This window comes from Penicillium concentricum (genome assembly GCF_028827145.1).
Source record: "Penicillium concentricum strain IBT 3081 chromosome Unknown utg000002l_segment0_segment0, whole genome shotgun sequence".
In the NCBI taxonomy this organism is placed as follows: domain Eukaryota; kingdom Fungi; phylum Ascomycota; class Eurotiomycetes; order Eurotiales; family Aspergillaceae; genus Penicillium; species Penicillium concentricum.
Genome location: NW_026622755.1, coordinates 9,325,679 through 9,350,378, shown reverse-complemented (window position 1 = coordinate 9,350,378; position 24,700 = coordinate 9,325,679). Strand labels below are relative to the sequence as shown.

General features: G+C 46.5%; 8 protein-coding genes across 8 annotated transcripts; 2 read left to right on the top strand and 6 right to left on the bottom strand.

Annotated features, from left to right (window-relative positions):
* Window positions 1–596: 596 nt before the first annotated feature.
* Window positions 597–2,147, bottom strand: N7517_007263 (purple acid phosphatase family protein; the record flags this gene model as incomplete). The annotated part of the gene is made up of 2 exons (XM_056724993.1): window positions 597–1,957; window positions 2,015–2,147. The coding sequence occupies 2 exons, from the start codon at window positions 2,145–2,147 to the stop codon at window positions 597–599; spliced, it is 1,494 nt and encodes a 497-aa protein (XP_056581243.1).
* Window positions 2,148–5,041: 2,894 nt separating this feature from the next.
* On the top strand, window positions 5,042–6,796 carry N7517_007262 (Major facilitator superfamily domain general substrate transporter; the record flags this gene model as incomplete). Its single annotated transcript, XM_056724992.1, has 4 exons — window positions 5,042–5,293; window positions 5,357–5,753; window positions 5,809–6,352; window positions 6,412–6,796. The coding sequence occupies 4 exons, from the start codon at window positions 5,042–5,044 to the stop codon at window positions 6,794–6,796; spliced, it is 1,578 nt and encodes a 525-aa protein (XP_056581242.1).
* A 5,087-nt stretch (window positions 6,797–11,883) lies between these two features.
* N7517_007261 (uncharacterized protein) lies at window positions 11,884–13,284 on the top strand (the record flags this gene model as incomplete). Its single annotated transcript, XM_056724991.1, has 2 exons — window positions 11,884–12,171; window positions 12,229–13,284. 2 exons carry the CDS (start codon window positions 11,884–11,886, stop codon window positions 13,282–13,284), a joined length of 1,344 nt encoding a protein of 447 aa, XP_056581241.1.
* Window positions 13,285–13,941: 657 nt separating this feature from the next.
* On the bottom strand, window positions 13,942–14,649 carry N7517_007260 (class I SAM-dependent methyltransferase; the record flags this gene model as incomplete). The annotated part of the gene is made up of 1 exon (XM_056724990.1): window positions 13,942–14,649. The coding sequence occupies one exon, from the start codon at window positions 14,647–14,649 to the stop codon at window positions 13,942–13,944; it is 708 nt and encodes a 235-aa protein (XP_056581240.1).
* Window positions 14,650–15,291: 642 nt separating this feature from the next.
* N7517_007259 (uncharacterized protein) lies at window positions 15,292–16,873 on the bottom strand (the record flags this gene model as incomplete). Its single annotated transcript, XM_056724989.1, has 4 exons — window positions 15,292–15,772; window positions 15,833–16,229; window positions 16,281–16,739; window positions 16,846–16,873. 4 exons carry the CDS (start codon window positions 16,871–16,873, stop codon window positions 15,292–15,294), a joined length of 1,365 nt encoding a protein of 454 aa, XP_056581239.1.
* Window positions 16,874–17,099: 226 nt separating this feature from the next.
* Window positions 17,100–19,087, bottom strand: N7517_007258 (putative choline transport protein; the record flags this gene model as incomplete). The annotated part of the gene is made up of 7 exons (XM_056724988.1): window positions 17,100–17,215; window positions 17,274–17,782; window positions 17,848–18,190; window positions 18,241–18,463; window positions 18,518–18,843; window positions 18,904–18,924; window positions 18,994–19,087. 7 exons carry the CDS (start codon window positions 19,085–19,087, stop codon window positions 17,100–17,102), a joined length of 1,632 nt encoding a protein of 543 aa, XP_056581238.1.
* A 593-nt stretch (window positions 19,088–19,680) lies between these two features.
* On the bottom strand, window positions 19,681–21,271 carry N7517_007257 (flavin monoamine oxidase family protein; the record flags this gene model as incomplete). Its single annotated transcript, XM_056724987.1, has 3 exons — window positions 19,681–20,733; window positions 20,790–21,037; window positions 21,094–21,271. 3 exons carry the CDS (start codon window positions 21,269–21,271, stop codon window positions 19,681–19,683), a joined length of 1,479 nt encoding a protein of 492 aa, XP_056581237.1.
* Window positions 21,272–21,853: 582 nt separating this feature from the next.
* On the bottom strand, window positions 21,854–23,706 carry N7517_007256 (uncharacterized protein; the record flags this gene model as incomplete). Its single annotated transcript, XM_056724986.1, has 8 exons — window positions 21,854–22,110; window positions 22,181–22,210; window positions 22,267–22,381; window positions 22,444–22,531; window positions 22,586–22,850; window positions 22,902–23,256; window positions 23,308–23,396; window positions 23,448–23,706. The coding sequence occupies 8 exons, from the start codon at window positions 23,704–23,706 to the stop codon at window positions 21,854–21,856; spliced, it is 1,458 nt and encodes a 485-aa protein (XP_056581236.1).
* Between the last annotated feature and the right edge of the window lie 994 nt (window positions 23,707–24,700).

The following is a 24,700-nucleotide window of genomic DNA, read 5'->3' as shown; positions in this document are numbered from 1 at the left end:
AGGTATGGGCCAGGGTGTATATAAATTATTTATGGGATGGATTTTTCTGGATATTGGATGGCATTTGGAAGTATTGGGAATATTGGTATTGATGGGCTTTCCCTCTTTCTTTCTTGTTTTATTTCTTTCCTTCCTGTACAAACCGGTCTGATCCTTGAATTATGTTTGTCTTCACAGGGCTGGGCCTCCAAACAACATATTTTCGTTAGCGCTAAAAACACTATATAATATTGAAAGGAAGCCGCGTCATGTGCGCATTCTGCCATCGGGTCCAATGCAAACAACCTAGCAAACACCTAGTTTCATTAGCGCTTGACATCATGGACTGGCCTGGATATGCAGGTCCCCGTCGAATATCAGAGGCAATCTCCGTTGACCGCCACAACCCAGTTCCCCCCTGATTCACTTGTCTCATACCAAATATATCATATATCATTCTCTCTGGAATCGATCGTTTCAATCGCAGAGATCTTGTATTGCATACTTTCTGGTATACATTATTCTTCTCATTGAACAATTGACAAAACGAAACCACACTATTTCATTAATACAGACATCTCGTCACACACTATATATATCTTATCCTCCGAGCTCTATCACTGCTTCACAAAATCCGTCGTATGTTTCTTATACAAAGTACTCGAATCCAAGATCTCTCCAGTAGAAGACCTCACAAAATCAACCTGCAAGTGTTGCTCATCCAAAAACCTGAGCGTACTGTAGCTATAGTCATCGGCATACGCGAACTCGGTATAAGAAGGCCTGCTGCCAACAGAGCTCAAACCCTCAATATTACCCGGGCCGCCAGCAACAATATACATGGGCGCCTTAGGGTCATTCATACCGTTGGGATCGGCGGTACCGTTAACAACAGGCGCAAACCGCTGCGAGTTGTGCACATGGCCAAAAACACCGAGATCGACACCGTACTGGTAAAACAGGCCCTCAAACGCCTTTTGGCAGGGCCCGCAGATGTTCGACGATTTTCCAGTTGAGTACCACGGTCTGTGTCCGGCAACAATTACCCAGGGCGTAACAGTCCGGTCGACGGAAGCGAGATCAGCCTCGAGGAACTCGAGCTGTTGGTTCGTAGTGCCAAAGGGCCCGCCATTCAGCTTGGCAGAGCCATCTTTGCCGCTCGGTGCTTCAGGGAAGTCTGTTTCTGTGTCGATCATTACGACATGGGCCATGCCGTATTCGAAGGAGTACCAAAAGGGCGGGTTCGAAAGACTGCGGGCCTTTCGGGCCAGAGTCTGGGCCGTTGGGTTGGATGACGAGGAAGCAAAAGACTGGGGCATGGTTTTCTCATACCGGTGCATGAACTCGGTGAAGTTGTTTTGGCCTTTGGGGCAAAGGCCGTTCAAGTATGGAATCTCTGAGCAGTCGGCTTCGTGGTTTCCTGGGCTGGCCATGTAAGGCTTGCGGCCTGCGATTGGTGCGAGTTGGTCGTAGAATTGCTCGATAATGGACTCGTAGGCCTCTTTGCCATCGAGCAAGTTTGCGAATTTGAGATACCAGTCGTCTGCGTAAGCAAAATCTCCTGGGTGGATGACGAGCTCGTAGTCGTCTACTGTTTCCGCGAGACGACCAATTGTGGTGTGATTTAGTTCTGGCTCGATGACTGGAATGGTGTCCTTTTTTGTGCTTTTGCTCGTGAAGCCGTCTTTGCCGTAAACACCTAGATCAATGATCACGTCCATGTTGAAAGCAGTTTTATCGCCTGGTGTGCGAGGGCTGAGGAAATGGCCTACGGTCGAGTTGGTGGATTCGATCTTATAGTAGTAGGTTGTCGCAGGCGTCAGGCCTGTTAGGATGGCGACATTTGACCACGTCCGGGAGGGGTCGTAGGTGGTCGACGAGGATGAGCAAGCCTTGGTATTCAGGTTGCTTTCCGACAAGCCATAATGCACGCAACTTTGTTCCAGCTGTTCAAATGTGTTCCAGCCGACAGATACAGCTAGAGTCGAACATGTCAGTCCTCATTCAGATTTACTATATCTAGCAGGGTTCTTACCACCAGGACCATAGACTGCCAATCGCTGCTGGAATGGCGTAGTCAAGTCCGTCGGAATCTTTGGATAGCTGACACCAGCAAAGGCGCAGCCAGCCACAAAGGGCAGTAACTTGAGTGACAAAAGTCCAACCATGACCAAATATTGTGATTGAGTCCCTGAATGCGAGACCTCAAGATTATGCCACCAACACTCCATGGCCCAGCTCTATATATATGTTTGTATCTCGGCGCAGGTACCGTAAGCATAACATTTTCGCGTACGACGAAATCCAACCAGGACCAATCATGCCCGAAGGGCAACGCACGTCGTTTAGTCTGCAGGTCGTTTTTATGCATTATCAACTTGATACACAACTTTCGTAAGGCATAAAAATCAACTACAGCGGGTTAGGATTAGTGCAGGTACAATAGATAGGAAAGCTCGGAGATTGATCAGCTTTAGGCGACGGGCGGTTTGCTTAATCTATGGGCCGACCTGGTTTAGTGTGCACGTGTGGAAACATGGTGGATCGGTTGGCTTTCCGGGAATGGGTTTAAATTAATTAATTTACGCATGTGATTATGAACGTCTGATAGATGTCTTCGACTTGAAAAGGGAAACACGTGTCTAGAGTGTCTACAGTGTAGAAAACAAAAGTTAAGAAACTGATGATCATGATCACCGATATGTCACCGAAATTTGACCAAATTTGTGCCGAAAACGGTAACCTAATTTTTATGCCATCTCTTGCTTATTGCTAAGCCTTGCCAAACCTCCACTATTCCACCCATCGGACCTACCAGTATCCATAAAACCTTGGAATGTGGGATCTTAACTCTATTCCCGCCCGTATATATCTAGCTATATCCTAGTATAAGAATATAGGTCCCCAATAGGGGATTCCACGATGGATTGTAGGTTCCTAGGTTAATGTGTTGAACCTAAGACCTATGTGGGTTGGATCCCGCGTTGGGGTCTTCGCTTGGGGTTATCGCAATCTGCTTGGTGTATGGAATAGAGGGAGCGCGAAGGTAAGTAGAAATGTATTCACTGTCTGACAGCAAGGCAGCACGGGAGAAAAAAAGTATTCAGTCCCTATCAAGGAGAGCAAAGAGGAAGAGAAGCTTCCACCCTAACAAACAAAACAAACACGAGCCATTTCTCACCTGACCAGCTCAGGCAGCAACATCACAGTGTCACGTGGCTCCTTCCACTTTGCTTGCTATAGGCTTGGAGACAAACAAAACAAAAGTGAGGTTTCATTTCAGACTAGAAGACCTCAGGCATCCCAATACAATAGGGTCTTGAAAGCTGACTGCGCCGGAAGACAGGAAGGCACCTTGAAACACCCAAATCATGGGGTCTAGTTACGCTGAATAAACTGGAGAACCAAATCGCATACAACATGGGTCAAAGGAAGCCGGCGCCTGTTTCCCGCTGCTATTTCCAGTTTTTTTTCTTTAACAACCAGAACGGTGACCTGACATCTTGGAATGGTCAGGGAAATGTGACCTACCATAACCAAACGTCTGACATCCATGAAGATCAGCCACATACATCTCATCAGTCATCACATCCTGCATCCCAGCTCTCCGTGCCATTGGTAATCGAGCTATCAACTAGTATCATACCTCGCCTTGTTGCAGACGACATGGCCTAGAAGCACCTCGACGACTAAGCCTGAGCACAACATCACTTGATCGTTTATCATCCAAGATTTCTATCATATTGATATAGAGGTGATTCAAGAATCCAAAAGAGTTGGACGAGATAAGCCTCTCCCCCCGGTCCTTGCCAAGGAACCCAACCCTTGAGGGGTCTTCTTGGCGAGGACCGACCCAAGGCACCGGTCCAGTGAACGGGCCCCGGGGCCACGCCCCGGGGTAGTGGCTTTTTGACTTTCTGCTAAGCAAAACTGCCCAAGTGTGAGTTGAGCACATCACGGGCAATTTCCTCGACGGAATTCCCCAGTCACCTTATTGGAGCTATCTGACCAATTTGCGGGTGGATTGGGTGGACCGCTTGATATTATCGGCAGTACGAGTTCATGTGACTTTTGGCGGCACGCAAACGCCGATAGGCAAATCCATATGCCGATCTCTGTTACCAATTGGGGAAAAGGTTCATTGTGGATATTTTAGCAGCTGCAGGAAGCGGTTGCCTGGCAATTATTAATAATTCCCGGTCATTATTGCCCAGGTGTACCTACTATTTCTCGGTAGTGACTGTCGCCTGGGGAAGCGATTCCCCGCCCCCCACGCTCCTTTTAACGCAACCCCACACATATCCCCCACACATATCTGCAACCGACCTACAACTAGAAATTGCACAGGTTCTAACCGTAGAGGACCGAACGAAGATATTTACACCACGTTGTGGCCGCCTATGGCAATTCAAGACCGGAATGCGCCTTTCCCACATTCATATGCTACAGATATACCCACAGGAAAACATACGCCTGTTCCAATATATTTTAGATATCCCAGCGGGGCACGCAAGTGTAATAAGTATGGAGTACGGAGTACTCCGTCGTCAATTCCCGGATGAATCCGGAAAGTAGTTTGAGCCAGGAATGACAGACCGATGATCCATCGGCTGTCGTATTGGAACCCGTGTTGATATCAATTATCGGAGATAGTCCGACTTCACTACGGGTTGAAATCCGATTGATCTATTTTCTGGTTCCCTTATTCTGCTATCAGAATCACATTATTCGCCCAGGTGCCATGGCCAGCATAAGCACAGGCGAATTCATGAAACTACAAGCTGTTGAATTACTCTGTGTTACATACAGAGATAGTTCTTGCTTGCTAGTGTCTGTTGTACACATTCAAGCAGAGTCGCTTCCCCGCAAAATTTATTCCACCAATGCACTTATTCCACCAATGGCTGTGCCCAGCTTCGATTGCCGATTGCCGTTTTTCTAATCTAGGGCTCTATATTGTGCTGGTCGTCCTATATACTGCTACCGCTAAATAATTCTTCTTCAGTATCCCCTCCACTAATTACACCAGTGAATACCAATCCTTGAAGCTCGGGACTTCGGTATGGAGGACAAGAAAGAAAACCTCCCAGATGTACTGGAGCCGCAGAGTGGAAATGATGTCCAGCACATAGAGGAGAACCTCAAGGTCTCTGTGGCAGGAAAAATCAATCAAGGAGCAGATACCGAACTTTATCTTGAAGCAATTCAGAGATATCCTAATGATGAGGCTATCGATAAAGAAGCAGAAAGGAGGTTGAAGCGCAAGCTTGACATGCACCTCCTTCCACTTCTTGGCATATGCTACTTCTTTTATGTATGTTGGTTGTCTCATCCTCGCTTTTCTTAGGCCACAGCTAACACCCTCTGTCTCTAATAGTATGTTGACAAGACGACACTATCCTACGCAGCCATTTTTGGCATCAAAGACGACCTCCATCTATCCGGTTCGGAATACTCATGGTTGTCAAGTATTTTCTACTTCGGATGGCTAGTTTGGGCAATCCCATCTAACCTCCTCATGCAACGGAGCCGGATGGCTTGGTATCTCGCCTTCAACATTTTCATGTGGGGCGTGCTTCTCATGTGTGAGGCTGCATCACAGAACTTCGGCGCTCTTGCGGCACTCCGGATCATTTCTGGTGCGTTCGAAGCGATTGCTGACCCTGCTTTCATGCTCGTCGTCTCTACATACTATACCCGTGCCGAGCAACCATGGCGCATTTCGGCATACTACTTATGGAATGGTATCGGTATTGCTGGCGGCGGTCTGATTGGTATGTTTCATTCATTATCACTGCATTAAGTAGCAAACACTTATTGTCATGTTAGGTTATGGAATTGGCAATATCAAAGGTGGTCTTCAATCTTGGCGCTACGAGTTTCTCATCATCGGTGCTCTTTGCGCTGCCTGGGGAATTGCAATCGGCCTCCTATTGCCTAACTCGCCAGCAACATTTTGGGGTTTCAATCGCGAAGAGAAGCTCTTAATGATTGCGCGACTACGATCTAATCAGACCGGTATTGAGGGACGGAAAGTTAACTGGGGTCAGGTCAAAGAGGCGTTTTTCGACTACAAGACGTGGCTATTCACCGTGTTGGGCTTCCTTGCCAATGTTCCGAACGGCGGAATATCCAACTTCTCCACTTTGGTCATCCAAGGCCTCGGGTTCGATACACTCAATACAGCACTTCTCGGCATACCTCAGGGAGTAATCGTGGTCATTTGGATTGTCCTTGGAGGATATGCCAATCAATACATGCCGAAGAATAGCCGCACTCTAGTCTGCGCACTGTTCATGATCCCTACGATTGCGGGTGCCCTCGGTTTCTTGCTTGCCCCCGACAATGCATACGTCGGCCGACTAATCTGCTTGTAAGTCCATCTGGCTAATCCTTGAGAACGCAGTAACTGACTGATCCCCTAATATCCAGCTATCTCACCGGGTCATATCAAGCCTCCTTCGTGATATCTCTTTCCCTTGTTACCTCCAACACCGGTGGACAGTCCAAGAAAATGATCGTATCTGGTATGATCTGGTTCGGGGCATGCATCGGCAACATCGCTAGTCCCTTCTTTTACAAATCTGAGCAAGCGCCGGCATATCCCTTGGGTATCGGGTCTCTGTTAGTTGCCAACTGCCTTGAGCTCATGCTTTTCTTTGTTCTTCGCTATGCCTTTATCTGGGAGAACCGACGAAAGGAGAAGATGCGCGAGGAATTGCGTGAGAGAGGGGCCGAGGCTGAGCTTATGGCCGATTCCACCGCCTTCGCTGATCTTACCGATACCCAAAATCCGAATTTCGAGTACGTATATTGAGAGGAAGATGCTACCGTGGGAAATTGCGCTTTGAGATAAGCGCAGGTCTTTCTCGGAGGGTTGGCGCGGACAATGTGATTCCTTGAGATAGATTGATATATTTATTTGTTTCAGAAGCGTGCAAGTACCCAAATATTCAAAAATATCACTGTGACTACGAGGGGGCATAGCGGCAGTGATAAATAGACTGTATTTTGTCAACTTTCGTCCAAATTGGGAATTATTGCCTGAATTATAGACCGCCTTTTACACCGCCTAATACCACGTACTGTAGTACACTAACCTCTCTACCTATATGCATTTTCACTACTCCGAACTTTCATCGCTATGCCTGCTTATATTAATATTGATCCTTACAAAGACGAGATCCTCGATCTCACTACGCATGACGATATTAGGGTAGTAGGTAAGTAGTAGTTGATAGTAAGAAGAAGGCGTGGATGGAGTGAGAGGAAGAGAATGGAGAGAGAGGAATCAAAAGTCAACCACCCAAAAAAGGGGTGATGTATGGATTTGTATGGCAGGAAAAGCTTCGTTTTTGGAGTGATATTTTAGCCTAAGGTAACTAGGAATTGAGATAACTAGTTATCTAGCTTACGAATAAACCTGTAATAGTAATTCAGGTATTTTAGTTTTCTGCCAGTCCAAAATCAGGCACCAATGACAAAATACAGTCTATTTATCACTGGCCGCTAACTATGCCCCTTCGTACTGTGACATCAAAAAGGGTTCTCCCTTGATGGGGTCAATTTAACCGCAAGGGACAATTTATACCAGATGGCCCATACATAATGTTTTGCAGAGAACCAGCCCTTACTATCAGCACATAGTTCGAAATCAAAATGCAAGACCGCCTTTTAAAGTATCCAAGGCATCATATAATGAACCCTTTTTGTATTTTCAAGAATTAAATTAACACCAGGTCAAACACATTTCGATCATTCAGAGCTAAATGAGTGGGCTGACTGTCTACCAGTTCAATCGCTACTACCAGTATAGGACGGTCTCCATGCATCCCTGTCATCTTTCGAGAATACATTGTCTGTCTCCGAAGAATACCAACGTTGGGAAAGGAAAGAGCCCAGATCAAGGAAGTTACCACACGACTAGGGCCATCAGGTACAACTGGATAGACCCGAAAATTTCCGTTGATAGATGCATTGAGTAATTTCATGTCGCTCATTGAGCCATATTGGCATCTTTTCGTTGCACAACATGATTATGTGAGAGCTTGGGACCTGGGTGCTGCACTCGGCTGGCCCTTTGGGGCAGTTTCCCTCTTTTCTTCTCACGCATGCTGCAGTTTTTACTGTCGGCACAATGTTAATCATTTGCATCTGAGTTTAATCCTCCTTAATTAGGACTGTTGGGGTTACCTCACACAAAGGAGTGCTATCTATAAACAGCACACCGAGAGCGCCTTCACTCAATTGTAAGGTCTCATAGCATCTATAGCCTCTGGCGGAAGGCGGCATATGATCGTCTCACATCGTAAAGTTAAGGGTAAAACTTGTTTTCGTCACTACAGTTGACGACCACATTACGGCAGGCTTTAGTAGTCATTGCGCTAGTCCACATAATTTATACCCTTCTTTTACCGCCTTAACTAGGCCTACATGGCTCCTCGGCCTCTCACACAGCCCTCATTTCTCTTTTTATATCTTATGGGCTTCATGGTACAGTCAAAATGTCAGCCTGGATTAATCTTGATCTATTTGAGGATGGTATTTGAATCAGGAAACTCCCGTGGCAACTAATTAAGATTTGATTTAGCCTTTATAGTGATACCAAGAAGGTTTTCATTAACAAAAGTCTATGTGGATAGATGACTAGGTAGCGCCACCCCAAGAGGGCCCGGCCCCGATTGTGTTTAGGCTCACTAATTTTTGCCAGTCAAAACCTGTACCACCCAGGATGGAAAAAATAAAGTTGATCAGAACACTGAATTGGCCGCCCATCTCTGGACAAGCTTCAAGCATGGTTACATTTCCTTCCATTTGAATTCCAGCGGGTATGGCCTGGAATATTCCCTGTGATGGATATGCCCATGAAATCCAAGGGGTCCTTCCTCTCGGAGTATAAATGCGTTGGTAGTAGTCTACTTGTCTCTGTGGGGTTTTCGACGTCCATAATTTTTGATTTTGGTCTGATTGATTTCGCGATCTCCTCTGCCCTCCTGGGTCCACACATGCAATTTTGGGGCTGAAGTCGAATTGAGCGAGAGTTGTTGCCATCTCAGGCATCGAAGCTTTCTATCTAGCTCAGATCTATCTCGTACCTATTTTGACTGTATTTCGGTATTCTTCCTCTTACTTTTGTTGCTGCTATTATTGAACTTATGAGATCTCAACCACAGGAAGTACCTGTATATGTGACAATTTATACGGTCATACTATATGCTATAACTTAAGCCATATTGGATCCAAGAAAGCCACAAATGAATGACAATTGATAAAATCTCTATGTAGCTACATTGAGGTGTTGGAGAGTGAAACGTGAAACTGAAAGGTTTCAGCAATGGTATACAGTGAGGATTCGCTGGTGGTCACCCGAATACTAAGTCGCCAGCGTGTGGATTATATATGGCCAATAGCTCGGTGGGTGTTGCCAGGGTGAGATTTAGGTGAGAGGGGTGGGTCACATAGACAGAGTGAGAAGCCGGGTAAGAAATCACATTCTTCGCGCGACCACTGCACTGACCTTCTAAGCCGAGCTAGGATTCAATATCATTGGACGAACTACTCTGTACTGCCTCCTGGACGCTCATCCTCTTGGCATCAATTTGAGTATTCTAGCTTCATATTACCCTCCCGGAATCCCGACTTATCAATCACCAACCGCCTCACAAATTAGATGCCAATTTGACACCATGGCAACATTGGATATTGGCTATTTGTGTTCCATGGATGTACTTAGTGGGGATCCGCCAAGCTCGATTGCACCGTGTCGTTTCCCTTATTACGCGGGAGATAAGATCTTAGGGTCAGTCTCTATTGGATCCGAGATTGACGTGATTCGACTCGTTGGATATATATTTATAGGTCAGTCGAATTTACGTTAAGCCATCTACTCGGTACTAAGAAGGTCACTTATTCTAGGATTGGGCGAAGAATCAATAACACTACTGAATGGGAAGACTGCCTATCGGTTTCAGACTATTTAATTTCTAATAAACGACATATATCTTCCGCCGGGAAATATAATAGCTTTAAGTTTGTGTTTAATTCCCCTGATCGTCTGTCTGAAGCTTCCTATAGCCAAAGCCTTTGACGTTTATGTTGAGGACGTTGATGGCGAGAACGGTCGATGAGGGGGTAAGGACGATTATCTATGCGGCTGTTGTTGCCGGGCAAGAGAGCCATGGAAAGTTCTTGTAGAGTAGCAAGGTAGATCCGTAAGTGCGTTCCCCCTGAAGTGAATACTCGATAACGCTAATGATTACTCTAGCGGGGCACCCATCTTCTAGAAGAAAGCCGGACAGACCTTTGTCGAGAGATTGTGGAAGGACACTATCACAGAGGCTAGCCGGTATGATGCCGAGCTACAGAGCTTCACTTGACTTCAAGTTAAAATATCTGATTCGGAAATGCTTAATCCCCAACGTTTCCATTCTGTTATTATGCTCCGCCTTCCATCAGTTACAATGGCTGTATGTAGGGCAGGTCGCAGCATTGATACACATCTACGAAGCATCTGAAGTTATATATATATATATGCTTACCAGCTTCTTAGTATAATAGAGTAGGACAAATTTAAAAGTATTGAGTAGCGAGGCGCAATGATCTCTTCATAAAGAGCAAAAAACAATGAGGATGAATGGTATAGATATAAGCTATTTCCGATTTGGACTAGCTTATTTTGGAGCCAAGGCTGACTTGCCAGTGGGTCCCTCCCGAGGTCCACTTTAATTAACTGGAGATGATACCTCTGATTGGTTTGAAATGTTAAATCAAAAGGAACCTTGGAAGTAACCTTGGAAACGAATAAGCACTAAAATCTCACTGTCGTTTGTGCAAGTCTAAGCCAGTCATGATTGTATCTTCCTGAGGTCATAACCTCCTGGCCTTGATCTTCGCTCTGGCTATCTTGGGCCCCGAAGTTTGGAGATCATGACGGAGCCACAAACCATTTCTCGTACTCGCCCTTCATTTACGTCTCTGCCCTGTAAGCGACGAAAAGTATGATCTTCATGAATCGAAAATCCTCTTAATCTGATTTGGTGAAGATTAAATGTGAGAAACAACGCCTCGCTTGCCGCGAATGTCGTCGACTGAATGATATATGCGTCTATCCGCCGTCACTACCTCCGATCAACCCAAATCCGAATATTCGCCCGAAGAAACATTCAGATCGATCATTATGCATATGCCTTTCCCTTGCCCACACCTTTAAATAACAATGACAGCATTGCGGAAAATACCCCCGATAACAATGAAATCAACAGTGATACGCATCCTAGAGGTAAATCCAGATATGAGATGGTATGGGCATCAGACACTCTTGACTTGCTGGACGACTCGATGCTGTCGCTGACTGACCATCTTGTCAACTTCCCTGCATGGCCCGCCTCCGCCCTGTCTACCGGCTTCATCTCCAACTGATTGGACCGATGTCTTTAATATATAGACTAGACACCCTTTAGAATATCATCTTCTGTACAAATCTATTTAAGCATGAGATACCGAATTCCATTGTATCCTACCAACCTATCAAATACTAACAGATTCAGAACAAGGTCGAGGTTTCTTACTAGGATGCGGGGAAAGTTGTATTATCCACTTTCCCATCGGAAGTGTCCAGATAGAAGATTATGAAACTTGAATAGATAGGGGATGTAGCCCCATATGCCTACAACATACGGGTGGTTAGGTTACCACAAAAGTAGCGCCCGACACCTTGGCAAATTGGCGCTATCAGCTAACACTGATTGGCCCAATAAATGACCTGATGGATCGTTTCCACGCCCTGGGGATGATTTCCCCACATGGCTTTATTTATATTTGACGCCTGTTTAATCCCTATTCGCACACTTTTCATCTTCAAGACCATTTCTCATTGTTCTTTGGTCGTCAATCCAGCCTCTGAGAATGGAGGAAGTAACGGGTTCACACTCGACAAACGAGACCGAAAAGGGGGTGCTGACTACGCTGGAGGGGACGATTGAGGGCATTAACGTGTCGAATGTTCACTATGACACGCAACTCCCGCCTATGGATGGCGGAATGAATGCATGGCTGTTCCTCGCTGCGTGCTTTGTTATGGAGGCTCTCGTATGGGGTTTTGCCTTCACCTACGGTGTTTTCCAAGCGTATTACAGCGACATCCCCCAATTCAAAGACTCTGGTAATATCGCTGTCGTTGGAACCTGCGCTATGGTAAAAAATTGAATATCCCCTATTCCAACTCAACCCGAGCTGACCTATTTACGCTAGGGAATCATGTATCTCGACCTGCCTCTTGTCTTCGCCGCCTACAGGCAATGGCCCAAATATCAACGCTTCGGCTGTGGCCTAGGTGTGCTATTAATGTGTGCCGCTCTCGGCCTGAGCTCCCTCGCCACAAACACCAACCACCTCATCATAACTCAAGGAATCTTCTATGCGCTCGGCGGCAGCATCGCCTATGCTCCCTGTATTCTCTTAATGGAAGAGTGGTTCGACCGACGAAAGGGCCTCGCCTTCGGTGTCATGTGGGCCGGCACCGGAATCGGCGGTGTCGTCCTCCCTATTGTCATGGAACAGCTTCTGGGCAAGTACGGGTTCCGAATCAGCTTGCGTGGTTTTGCAGTCGTGCTGTTCATACTCACCGCGCCGCTGGTCTACTTCGTCAAACCTCGCGTGCCGATCGCAGATAACCAACCCAGTCCGCCACCCCCGAACTTTCGGTTCATGTTTACATCCACCTTTGCCCTCTTCGAGTTTTGTAATACTGTTGAGGCTCTCGGGTTTTTCTTGCCATCTATCTACCTCCCGACTTACGCAGGCATGATTGGCGCCTCCAGCTCCCTCCAAGCACTGACTGTTATTCTCTTCAACTTGGCTTCCGTCGTCGGCTGCGTGCTTATGGGCGCCATCATCGACAAACTCGATGTGACACTTTGCATTCTCGTTTCAACTATCGGATCCTCTATCGGCGTCTTCCTTATTTGGGGCTTCTCCATGTCCCTCTCTCCTCTGTTCATCTTCTCAATCGTATACGGACTCTTCGCAGGATCGTATACCAGTACTTGGCCTGGTATTATGCGTGAGGTAGTCCGCAAAAAGCCCTCCGCTGAATCAAGCATGGTCTTTGCTTGTCTTGCAGCCGGAAGAGGCGTCGGGAATTTGGTTTCCGGGCCCCTTAGTGAAGCTTTAATTCATGGCAAGCCATGGGAGGGGGACGCCAGGTATGGATATGGGAGTGGATATGGATCCCTGATTGTTTTCACTGGTGTCACAGGCATCGTGGGTGGTGGAAGTTATATTGCGAGGCGTATGAAGTGGTTGTAAACTTTGCCACGCTACTCTTTAGGGCCTACGGTGCTGGTGAATATTGGTGGATTATCCGACACTCGATAAGAAATAAAAGTCTGTATATTTGCTGTGCACAGTATTAAACTGTTCTACAAAACAAAATGCAGCCCAAACTCTTCTCAGCCTGGTTCCTTGACAATTTGAACCATCGCAACAGGGATTATGGGGCGTAATCCAGCACTACAGGTCCTCCAGTAAGAATCCTAAACAAGCTTCCGAACCACTGCTACCCTGAAGATAACAATATGGACTTGACAACCCAAGTACCAAGTCTCACCCAATTTAAATAACCGTCAGGCTGCCCCTGTTGAAGTTTCATTTCTGACTGCTTAATCACAGAGATGAAGCGAGACAGATCGCCATTTTGGTGTATCCACGTATTTAGTCCTGACCAAAACCTCCGTCGCCAAAACGGCCTTGTCAAAGATGTCAATCTTCTTATGTCCTATACTTGTTCCATTTGAAACAAGCTTGAAAGGTACATCCGCGGTACTATCAGCATCTTGACTCTCAACGATCTTCGCATGCACCTGGTATGACCGAATCGGCGGGGGAAAAAATAGATCAACCAGAAGTCTACGTCTTCCCGATACAAGTCAATTCGCCCCACTCATTTTCAACAATCTCCATTGATCATATTGTGATGTTTTTTTTCCAAACATGTACGGGCCTAGCAAATCCCTCCTCGTCCCTCTCAACTTGCATTATCCTCTCAAACCCCTGCGCTTTCAACTCATCCTCAAAGGGTGGCCTGATCTGGATCGTCTTATACGTCTCTCTCAATTCTTTATTCTTCTTTGAGGCTTTCGCATAATTGCTCATAGGCTGCGGCTCCACGACGAGATAACCCCCATCATTCAGTATGCTTTTTATGTGCGCAAATAGTGTCAACATCCCAGAGTCCCCGTTGTTGAGATGTATCCACTTGGTCACAGAGAGTAGTAGGACAACGTCGAATTTTCCCAGCGCTGTACCCGTGTACGCGGACGCATCCACGAAATCAAAGTGCTCAAATGTGCACGGCCCGTCCGGGTACGCCGCCTTCGCCTGCTCGATCAACCACGGGTCAATATCGACGCCGACTGAGGCGGCCGCGCCGCAGTGCGCTATCGCCTCATGGGTCAGTTTCCCCGCGTTGCAGCCAAGGTCTATGACTCGCGCGTTGCGGAGGATATCTGATGGGAGAATGGAAAGGCGCTCGTCCGGAACGGTGGGCGCCCGGAACTTGGCGTAATATTGGTGGTAGTTGCCATGGCGCGCGGCGAGGTGCGTAGCTTTGAAGCGCTCTGCTTTGGAAAGTCCTGTTGCAGGTGAGGGATCGTGATGGCATGGTTCTGCCATACTTGGAGATTGGCGAGCAGAGAGGCCTGTGTGGGTAATGAGATTGATTATGTCAAAAGAAAAATGTCTAATAACTAGTGTGACTAACGTTAAGTTTTAGCACACCAGATAGGCCATATACTAGGAGTTATAGGTCTCGAAATTTTGCGCTCAATGCCAAATTTGTTGCGAGTTTGTAGGGTTTGCATAATATTGGTGCCTGAGGCACTAATTGCTTGACAGATCCTATCCACAATATGACGTCAGTTTTGCTTACTGTTTTTTTCCCGCGTCTTCGCTACTTCTGCCTTATTGATAATCCCTGAAGGGCCATCAGACAGGCAGACAAGTCTTAGGAGGAAATAAGCCATCGCGCCCCTCAGCCGGTACAGTCGTACAGCCAGCCTCCCCCACTGCTTATTCCAACCTCTAGCAAACGACAACTAGCTTATCAGGATCAGCACTCGCAACCCCAAATCTACTGGCGGTCTAATCTATATCCTCTGACGATATAATGAAGCACAATATCTTGTATTGTGTCAGCTGTCGAAACTACGTAGAGGGGGGGATTGATGATGGACTGTGAGAGTCGAGGTAGAAGTATGGGACAGGCAGTCATGTGACCATTGAGACCATTCAACAGCTCCTCTACCGTTGATGAATTCACATAATTAAGGTGGGGGCCAGTCGTGAAAGGTTTTTCGTCCAACGCGACGAGCCTTGCTGGGACCATATCGCAGGAAGTGCCTCAATGCCTGCAGATATGTTCTGGAACTTGATCTTCGCAAAGATACGTTTCATCCGATTAACAAAAAATATTCGATGCTCCGGGTCTGTACTATCTGCCGCCGCAATAAAGCAGACCCACACAATGGCATGGGAGCCCATCTGATTGGGTTCGATCTTAGAAATCAACTGCTTCAAACTCTCCAAGAGCTGCCACTGGTCATGATCAGACGCCACTCGGCCGAGATAGATCTCAGAAGCTTTGATGAAAGCCATTCTCGAGAGATGGAGCACATCGCTGTGTTCAGAATCCGAAGGGAGGTCATAATATGTCCAGTCGAGGTAGTTCTCAAGTGGAAAGCTTAATACATTCACACCTTGGTTTTCGCTGAGCAGAGGTTGACCAAGAAATTCAAACCTAAGATCACAGTCAGATATGGTCAGAATGGGTCAAAGAAGAACACCATATGGTACCCACATGTGAGTCTGTTGACTTAGAAAACGACACGCAGAAGAGGGCGCGATTTGATCAGCATTTTGTACTAAACACATCAAGGTCCGCAGAAGGTGGCCATATTCCGAGCTGCCTGTGATAGTCTCTCCAACTAGCAGAACAATCAGAGTTGCCCACGTAGAGGTGTTGAACACCCGATCCGGAGACGTTGAATCTCGACACAACCGTGATATCAGTGCGGCTCGCCCCCGATCGGCAATTGATTGATAGAAAGGGTTATTTAAGGCCAAATGCTGTGCTGCTACCACGCCGACAGCGCATTGCACGAGTTCATCCTCGCACGCTAGGGGCAGTAGAATATCCCGATAGCCATTGGAGACCTGATCTAGGACAACCATCACAGGAGCGACTTGCTCTGAGACTACTGTTTGTTAGTAGATATATATCCTCACTGGCTAAAGAAAGAGCTTACAGTGCGACATCAACATGCGGGTCTGAGAATTCAAAGGGGCAAGCCACCGGTGGATTGACCCTACCACAGAAGTAAGTCTCTTATCGGAAGGGCGATCGACATATCCATCGATGACATCGAGGTCATTTTGATGCAGATCCAAGGTTTCAGCACATGTAGGTATTGTGTCCCGTTTGCTCGGAGTGGGGGAATTTTTTGTTTGGCTTGTGCTTGAACCAGTCGCTGCGCGTGTCTCGTTTTTCCTTCTGGTACGCACCGGCTGGTCGTTTTTCCACCTGATTTTACGTGGCGCTGGCGTAGCCTGTGCATTGCCTTCTAGCGCCAGCTCGGGCGGTGGGTCTACCACTGGAATGGTGCATCCTTTTAATCGGCCACGTTGGGCGACACCGGTGGAAAAGCGAATTCGACCAGGGCCGGAACACTCGATTCCCTTCTTCTGACATTTCTTGCACGTAGGCTCTGCATTGTCACAGATAATACGGCGCTTCGAACATTGAAAGCAGCCTATGGGTAACGTGGAATGTGTTAAAATCCTTTTCCAGGGGGCTAGGAGATAGAGACTCACCCCTGATTTTGCCGCCAGGGGAAGACATCTGAGATATGGGAAGATCACATACGGGGGATTAGAGGATGAAGAAGAGATGTGAGAAGGGAAGCTTGTCGATGAGCATATCGTTGTTGGGCGGGGCTCTTACCGAGGAAGATCGGATTGGTGACTAAAAGCCTAATCGCCCCTTGACCATACTGGATACTGTCTGTTTTGTTGTTGTTTTTTTCTTTCTTTTTCAAATTGGACAAGATCTTAAATTGTGCTAATAGCTAAATCTCCTCATCGCTTAACTGGAGCCGAGGCCCATTGTACTTCCGCCGAGCACAAATTCCCCAGTTGATTCCAGCAAATACAGCCATAACCGCTAGTACAGCAGATGTGTAGTCTGCAATTATCTAGTCAGCTATATTATCCCTGGGTAGAGGTTATGTTATGTAACTTACTCATGTTGCTTCCAGTCACCGGGAGAACAGTCGGAAGGTCGTAGAAAATCAGAACAAGAATCGCAAATCCAATTGTGATGGCATTTACACTCCACCCTACCATCGACGGTAGTCGAAAGGCTCGATATCGAGGCAACCACGTCTCAGAGCGCTTGCGATACATGAGAAGTGCAGCTGGAATCGCATATGAGATGTGCTGGAGCACCAGACCACTGCCAATAAACGCATTAAAGGCAGATGAAGAACCCAAGTAAATACATCCGATGATGAACATGATTACAAAGTTGAAGAAGAGACCCCATACTGGTACTTCGAACTTGGGATGTATTTTGCTGAGCCATTTGCTGCCGATAATAGCATGGTCTCTAGCCAGTGACCATGTCAGGCGAGAAGCGGTTTGTTGAGCACCGATGAGGGCGAATACGGCGGCGCAGCAAAGTAAAACGACGAATACTGTAGCGGCTACGCCCGAGCGCGTAGCCTGATACCACATCTCGAAAATAGGAACCCTTGATGTTGATTAGCGCGATGGAAGCGCAAATATAGCTTTGAAAAGAAGGGAATGCAGACATACCCGGTAGTAGATGCCACCACGGCATTCAAATCGTTGGTGCAGTATAGCATGGCGACCATGAAAGTGAATGATGAGACGAACCCAATAAGCAATGTACTCATCAATGCCCGAGGTACCACTGTGCTCGCATTTTGGCATTCCTCAGCCAAGTGCAATGCACCGTCGATGCCAGCGTACATATAGTTAGGTGTGACAAGACCAGTCAAGAAGGCAACCCCTCCAGAACTCCAGCCACTATCATTGACGAAGGTTCCCCAAACATTGATGGAGGGTTGGTAGTTGGAAGATGACCGAGCGAGGCATGTAATGGTAATGACAAAGAAGCTGGCAAGGGTCGCAAAGACTGAAATCGTCAAAGCCTGCTCGTTTGAAATGGGGGGGGCGGGTACTCACAAGCAATATCGTGAATCCAAAGTGATCTTTTCAACAATATTATATTGTATAATAATACAAGTCCGTTTATGGCTTGGTAGATCAGGAAATAATGCCATGCCTGTGGGGTGTAATCTGGATTGTAGAATAGGGCGATGCCAACAATAAGTTGTGCGGGGATAATAGCAATGCCGGTGCAAATGGCTATCCACGAGAACATGTTTGTCATGCCACAGCAATAACTCTATCTAGTCAGCAAAAGAAAAGTTGAGATTCCTTTCCCTTTGTAATGGCTTACCAAGGCACGATTGATGGACTTGGGAGCCAAGATAGAAGTCCAGTGGTATTGTCCACCCGCAGTGGGATAAACACTAGCCAGCTCAGCCAGAGTAAGAGCACAAGCACCAATCAAAATGAGAGTGAGAATCGGTCCGTAAACCAAAGTAACCGGGCCGCCTTGGGAAATTGCAAGAGATACTGTGCCCGCCATTCCAGCCCAGCTGTCGCATATAACCCAACTTGCTGATATAGTCTCTAACTTTGTCATTTGTCTCGTCCCACCTCCTTGCAGACTGAGATCTTTGAGCTTGATTTTCTCGACATCGCCTTCTCCATGAGTGATCTCTACGATATCATGAGCGAAATTCGTTGTGGGGGAACAGGTTGAATGAGAATGCAACTCACGTCTTTCGAAATCATGGGAAGCTGCAAGCAAAAGTGACTCGTCAGTAAAAAGGGATAAATAGGTAGGGTTCAAAGGATTAGAGTACATACTATATTTGCCTTTTAGCTCTTCTATGTCCATGTTGGGTGATTTGTCCTTGTCAATAAACTTAAGATATTGATGAAGGCTGTTGAGAGAGCACATTCGAGTTCTTAAGAATGATTGAGTGTTCATAAGCTAATCGTGAACACAGCAAGAATAGATAATGTTCCTCATAGTTCGGCATATAACGATAAGAGATGTGCGGGGAAATACCAGTATTGCCGAAAGGGGAAAGAAATGAGAGAAACGGCTTGATAGCGGTGGCAAAGACCCAGAATAAGATAACCAAGCGAATTGAAGTACGAACTACCTTTCCCTACGTATCCCGAAGATTCTCAGATAGGGTGCCTCTAAACTAACACGAAAATTGTGGACATCAATCATTGAAAAAGCCTATCTTCACAAGATATGAGTCTTCACAAGATATTGGTCTGTAATGTCTTTTACGTGATTCTTTCCACTGCCAACTAGATAGAAATCGGACGAAATCGTCTAGGCCATGGAAACTTCACATGGTAGTTAAGCTAGTGCAAACTACTGAGTCTATTCAATGCAAGTTGTATTTTCAAGATATTAGCGCAACATAAGTTTACTTAAGCTTTAGTTTGTACCTTTGGAATAAAAACTACAATAGGAACGAAATAATGTCAAGACACAGGATGTAACCCATTTATATTATGTATATATATTGCTATCTATAGATAAGAACGCAGAGCAGGAGCAGGTCGAAGATCCTCCATCACCGTCATAGCCGCGCGTGTGCCCTCTTCGATAGCACCGTCAATGAAGCTTCGCCAGCCAATAGCCCAATCAGAGCTTGCGAAAACAACGTTTCCATGTCGAGCCCGCATCGCATCCAATGAAGTGGACAGAAGCCGAGGAGGCGAGAAGAACCAGGCACCCTTGGCAAACTCATCTTTGCTCCAATTATGAAAAACCAATCGCTTAATATCCATATTCCCCGGAGCCATGTTCTCTACGGCCTTTTTGGTTTCGTTGATATCTTCCTCGGGATGGATGTGGTTGCTAGAGCCGCCGAAGCAGACGATGTGGGTGTTCCCTGAGGGTGTAGTTCCATCACCAATGGCATATATAAGCTTGTTAAAGGGGTAGGAGATTCCAGTCCATGAACGCATGTCCTTGCTGGAAACCTCGGCATGCACCTTCACACATTGGTTGACATGACCGATATTTGTGGCTGTCGCTCGCTGGGGACTCAGAGGAGGATCGAAAGACACGGAGTTGAGAACGTTGAGAGGAATAGTAGAGACCAGACGAGCACCGGTATACTGGCGACCATCACGAGTGGTAAGAGTGACTTCGTCGCCCTGATCGTTGATTGAGCTGACAGGTGCGTTGAATACATACGAGAGTCTTCCAGTGGCAAGTGCCTCTTTGAAGAACTTGATTGCAAAACTCGATTGGCCTTTTTTGAATTTGTACGAGATCAAGGAGTCCATGCAGCCACGGTAGGAGTAGCCGCACAGAGCCCACCAATGAAGGAATTCAAAGAAGCTGGTTGTTTCCAATGTCCCACAGCTGCAAAGAAGAATGAAACTCTCAAGAGATGCACGTTCGTTTGGAGTAAGAGACAAAGCAATGGTGTTGACCCGGTCCTGTGCGGACATTTCATCGTAACGGCGAGCTTCGGGGACAAAGAACGCGTCGTGGGCGTAAGGAATAACTTTCCTGCCCATATCACCATCGACATTGACAAACTTCTCCAGGCCAGCGGCAAGTATAGTATCCTAATGTAGAAAGTCAGCCACCGTCCCAGGTACACCTAGTACTCAAAAAGACGAACCTCTTCTTCGTGACTCATTATTGAAGTACCATGGGTTGTGCGCAACTGGAAGTGGTTTACTCCACGAGAGAAATCAAACGATTCCTCCAGCTCGGTTCGCATGTTGTATCGCGAGATCTCACGCCAAACGTGAGGCTGACCCCAGTGCACCCAAGTCCCACCCATCTCAAACGGATAATCGCCAATGTTGGAGGACCAAGAACGTCCACCAATCCGATCCCGGGCCTCAACCAGGAGAACGCGAAGGCCTGTCTCATTTAGCAAAAGCTTTTACGAATCAAATCGAGATGTAGAGATAACGCACCGGCAACGGTCAAGTCACGAGTGGCCGTGAGACCAGAATATCCACCTCCGACAACGATAACATCATATTTTTCTGGGGAAGACGAGATTTTCGTAGAAGGCGAAATGACACCAATTGAAGGCACGCCTTGTGCGAGGCCAGTTTCAGGCGTCCATTGGAATCCGTCGCGGGAAGTCATTATGATGATAGCTGGCGTAGTGACCTGGGGAATAAAAGTACAAACAAAAAGTGGAAGGTAGAGGAGAACTTGTCCCTGTTTTAAACACTTCCGAAGTTCTGAGAAAGGGATGATCTCTGATTATAAGGTCCATCATGGTATGGTCTTGGAATCAATCGTAGATCGCGATAAGAACGGGGATAGAAGAAATACTGAAAAGAGCTAAAAAAGAGAGATCCCTATCCTCCATAAGAGTGTAGCGGGGCAAATTATATTCTATCTGGTTCCGAGGATAATTGCAAGCCGAGTTATATATGCGAGGGTTAATTGAAGCTGCAGATTGTGAAATTACTCGATTAGGACAGTAAAGCGAGAAACTAATCGTAGCCGAAGAACAATTGAGGCTACACTTTATCCAGCGACAACCGCTAGGCCGCTTTAGGTATGTCTTCCGCCATTCCCCTGTATTCCTAACAACCCATGAATTTATTGTCTAGTAAAACTTGGAGAGTTTGAGATTCCTGGGATTCGCTGCAGTTGTAGGCCGTCACCAAATTTATGACTGCTTTTCCTGACTGACATTATCTCATAGACTTTTCCAATCTACCTTTCAGTCGGATATACAACTATCCGATCCAAATCCGCACCCTTGTAATCAAAGCCATTATACAGCCCGCCGACTGTAATAGTATTCTTCTTCCCCTTGTTCAGTGTCAGCTGCAGCGGAGTGGAGAGAATGACACCTTTGTGGGTATCTCGTTGGTATAGAGTTTGTATGCTCGAAGGGTCTCCGTTGACCATCACGCTGCTAATCCGACGCAATTGCCATGAGCCGCCGATCCTGTCCGGGGTACCTCCAGCTATTGAATGTATTAGAATATCAGCACTATACCTTACTTCTAATCAATAACCAGAAGTGTATGTACTTACGTTGGTCACCGAAGCCCAAATCGTCAGTGTCTAATAATAATATTAGTATCGTATAGGAAGATGGAAATTAAAAACTACAGACATACTTTGATAGTAGAATGACACCCATTGAGGTTTTCCAGATCCCTCAATATTTTCAAAAGTAACGGTGCTGTGGTTTCCATATATTCCAGTGAGAATAACGCCGTCGGTAGCAAAGTTCTTTCAGCATATCGTATTAGCCAAAGATAGTCGGGTGTCTGAAATGATACAGCTGTACTCACTGCCTCTTGCTTATATGTATCACCGTGCGTCTTCGCCTTTTTTGCGGTGTATGCTTTTCCCTTGACAGGTTTCCAGTCCCCGGTTTTCCTAGTATTGAGTTAGTATGGATGTCATAGTAAAAAGAAAAGACAGCACACATACACATCAAGATCATAAACATCGTGCCACTCTAGCTCTAAAGTCTTCTTAGACTCATCGGTCTGAATTGGCAACCAGATGTAGCGACTGTCCCAGACAGAATTGGAGTCCCATTGGTCTCCAATGTATAGGTGGGTCGTCTTTTTCGTCCCCTCAATTCTGAGCGTGTATCCAGACTGTGAGTTAAAAGTCCGCGTGTTTAACGGTGCAATGATAAACGGCTGTGACCAGGGACCGCTTAGTGAGTCGGCCCGGAATGCCACCACATCTGAAACGTTAGTCAAGCAATCCTTACATGACGGTAAAGTGTACCTCTTACTGTTTGGCCTATATCCCGTCTTATGGCTCATAAGTGCCCAATAGCTCTTCTCTGTCTGCACAATAGTGGGAGCCTCAAGATCAAATTTTGGGAATCGATACACGACCTTTTCGAGCGCCGTGAGATTGCTGTTTATGCTTGAGAGATACACATCTCGTCCCTCTCGACTATCTCCGTTCGAGTAAAGGGCATAGGATCGGCCGTCCTTGTAGTCGGTGAACAATCCGAAATCCTGGGACCAGTTTCCAAGTGGCGCTGTTGCGTCAACGAAAGTATACGGCCCGCCAATCGTGGAGGACACGGCGTGGCCTTGGAGAAGGAGCCCGTAGGTGGAGTTGTCTGCATGCCACCACATCTGTTCAATCAGTTTTGGGATGCAAATTTTGAGAGCTGTCCGCATGCATACATGATAATCCTCAGTCTCGGGGCTGTAGGCCACCTTAGGTCGTTGAATCACGCCACCGGGAGCGATATATGGGTGTCCCTTGATTGGAGCTGTACATGTTAGGATATCGACCTATCTCCAGCACGGTCATGGAGCGTTACCTAGGGCCAGTCCCCCCGATTTCCAGGTACTCAAATCCTCCGAACTATAAACAGAGACACCTCCGCCTTCCGGCTCATCTTCTGTCTTATGTTCGCCGAACCACCAGAAGCGGCCAGACTTCTGGTCGAAGGTGATCCCGGCACCATGCGCATTAATGAAGTTACCATCTGTGTCGTGCCATCTACCTCCGGGGACAATGTATTTACTTTTTGCTGAGACAGCTAAAAGGGTAGCCAGACAGGCTGATAACAGTCTCATGTTGATGGAGTCGTGCAAATTGGCTTCCTTTAGGTGTTAGGACCTACGTCTATTTTTCGAGTCAGAATCAATTTATAGCATCATCTACCTACATACATAGCTGTCGGTCTCTATTGTACCGACATTGCGGGGTAAAAAAAATATAAAACAGACCTTGTTTTCTTCATCTTGGCATAAATATTACTAGTAGTTTGGCCCTCAATACATCCTATACTTATGATATTTGTCATCACTTTTTTGCGTCTCACAAGTAAATACGTAGTTAGACGCCAATCTAATCCACATGTGCATCTAGGTTTGTCATTCATATTATAATCCCAGTGTCATGCAAAGAATTGTTGCCAATACGGGAAAATGCCTCCAAATGCCAAGCATCCCCGTAATCTCATCCCCGTAATAAAGCAATAAAGCTCCAATGGTGCCGACATTTTATTGGATGCACCGAGGACGCTAGCGGGCGACGGAAGGTGATTATCCGTCTATTGCATGAGAATGACCTTAGCACTAAAGACTGGCCCACGAGTAAATGATATTTTTTGAGGCCAAGCCGCTCAAGCTAGTGGACAGTTACACCTCCATTCTTTGGGAACCATCGATATGATCGTAGGTATTTAATGGCGAAGGCAGTGAGACGAAAATATTCTCTATCGATAAATCCATAAGAAAGAGAGATATCCCTGATCAAAAGACAACCTATGTGTCTGCGTTTTATTTGTGGGCCGGTTTCTCTTATAATTGCAAATGACCGTACCTAAGAGTTCATCTTAGATGGAAGAGGTGAAAGAGGCCCCGGGGTGAAAAATATATTAGTAAGGCTATATAGGGATTTACAAATACTTTCACCTTAGTTTTGAGCCCAGGCTTTTGTCAATAGCCTAACTGAGCTACGGGTATTCAGTCTCGCCTATCTACTGTGAGAGGTGGCTATTCTAGAATTGGCATGCTACTGTAGGGAGAAAGGAAAATGGAGAAGAATATGAGCTTGCGTTGGCTT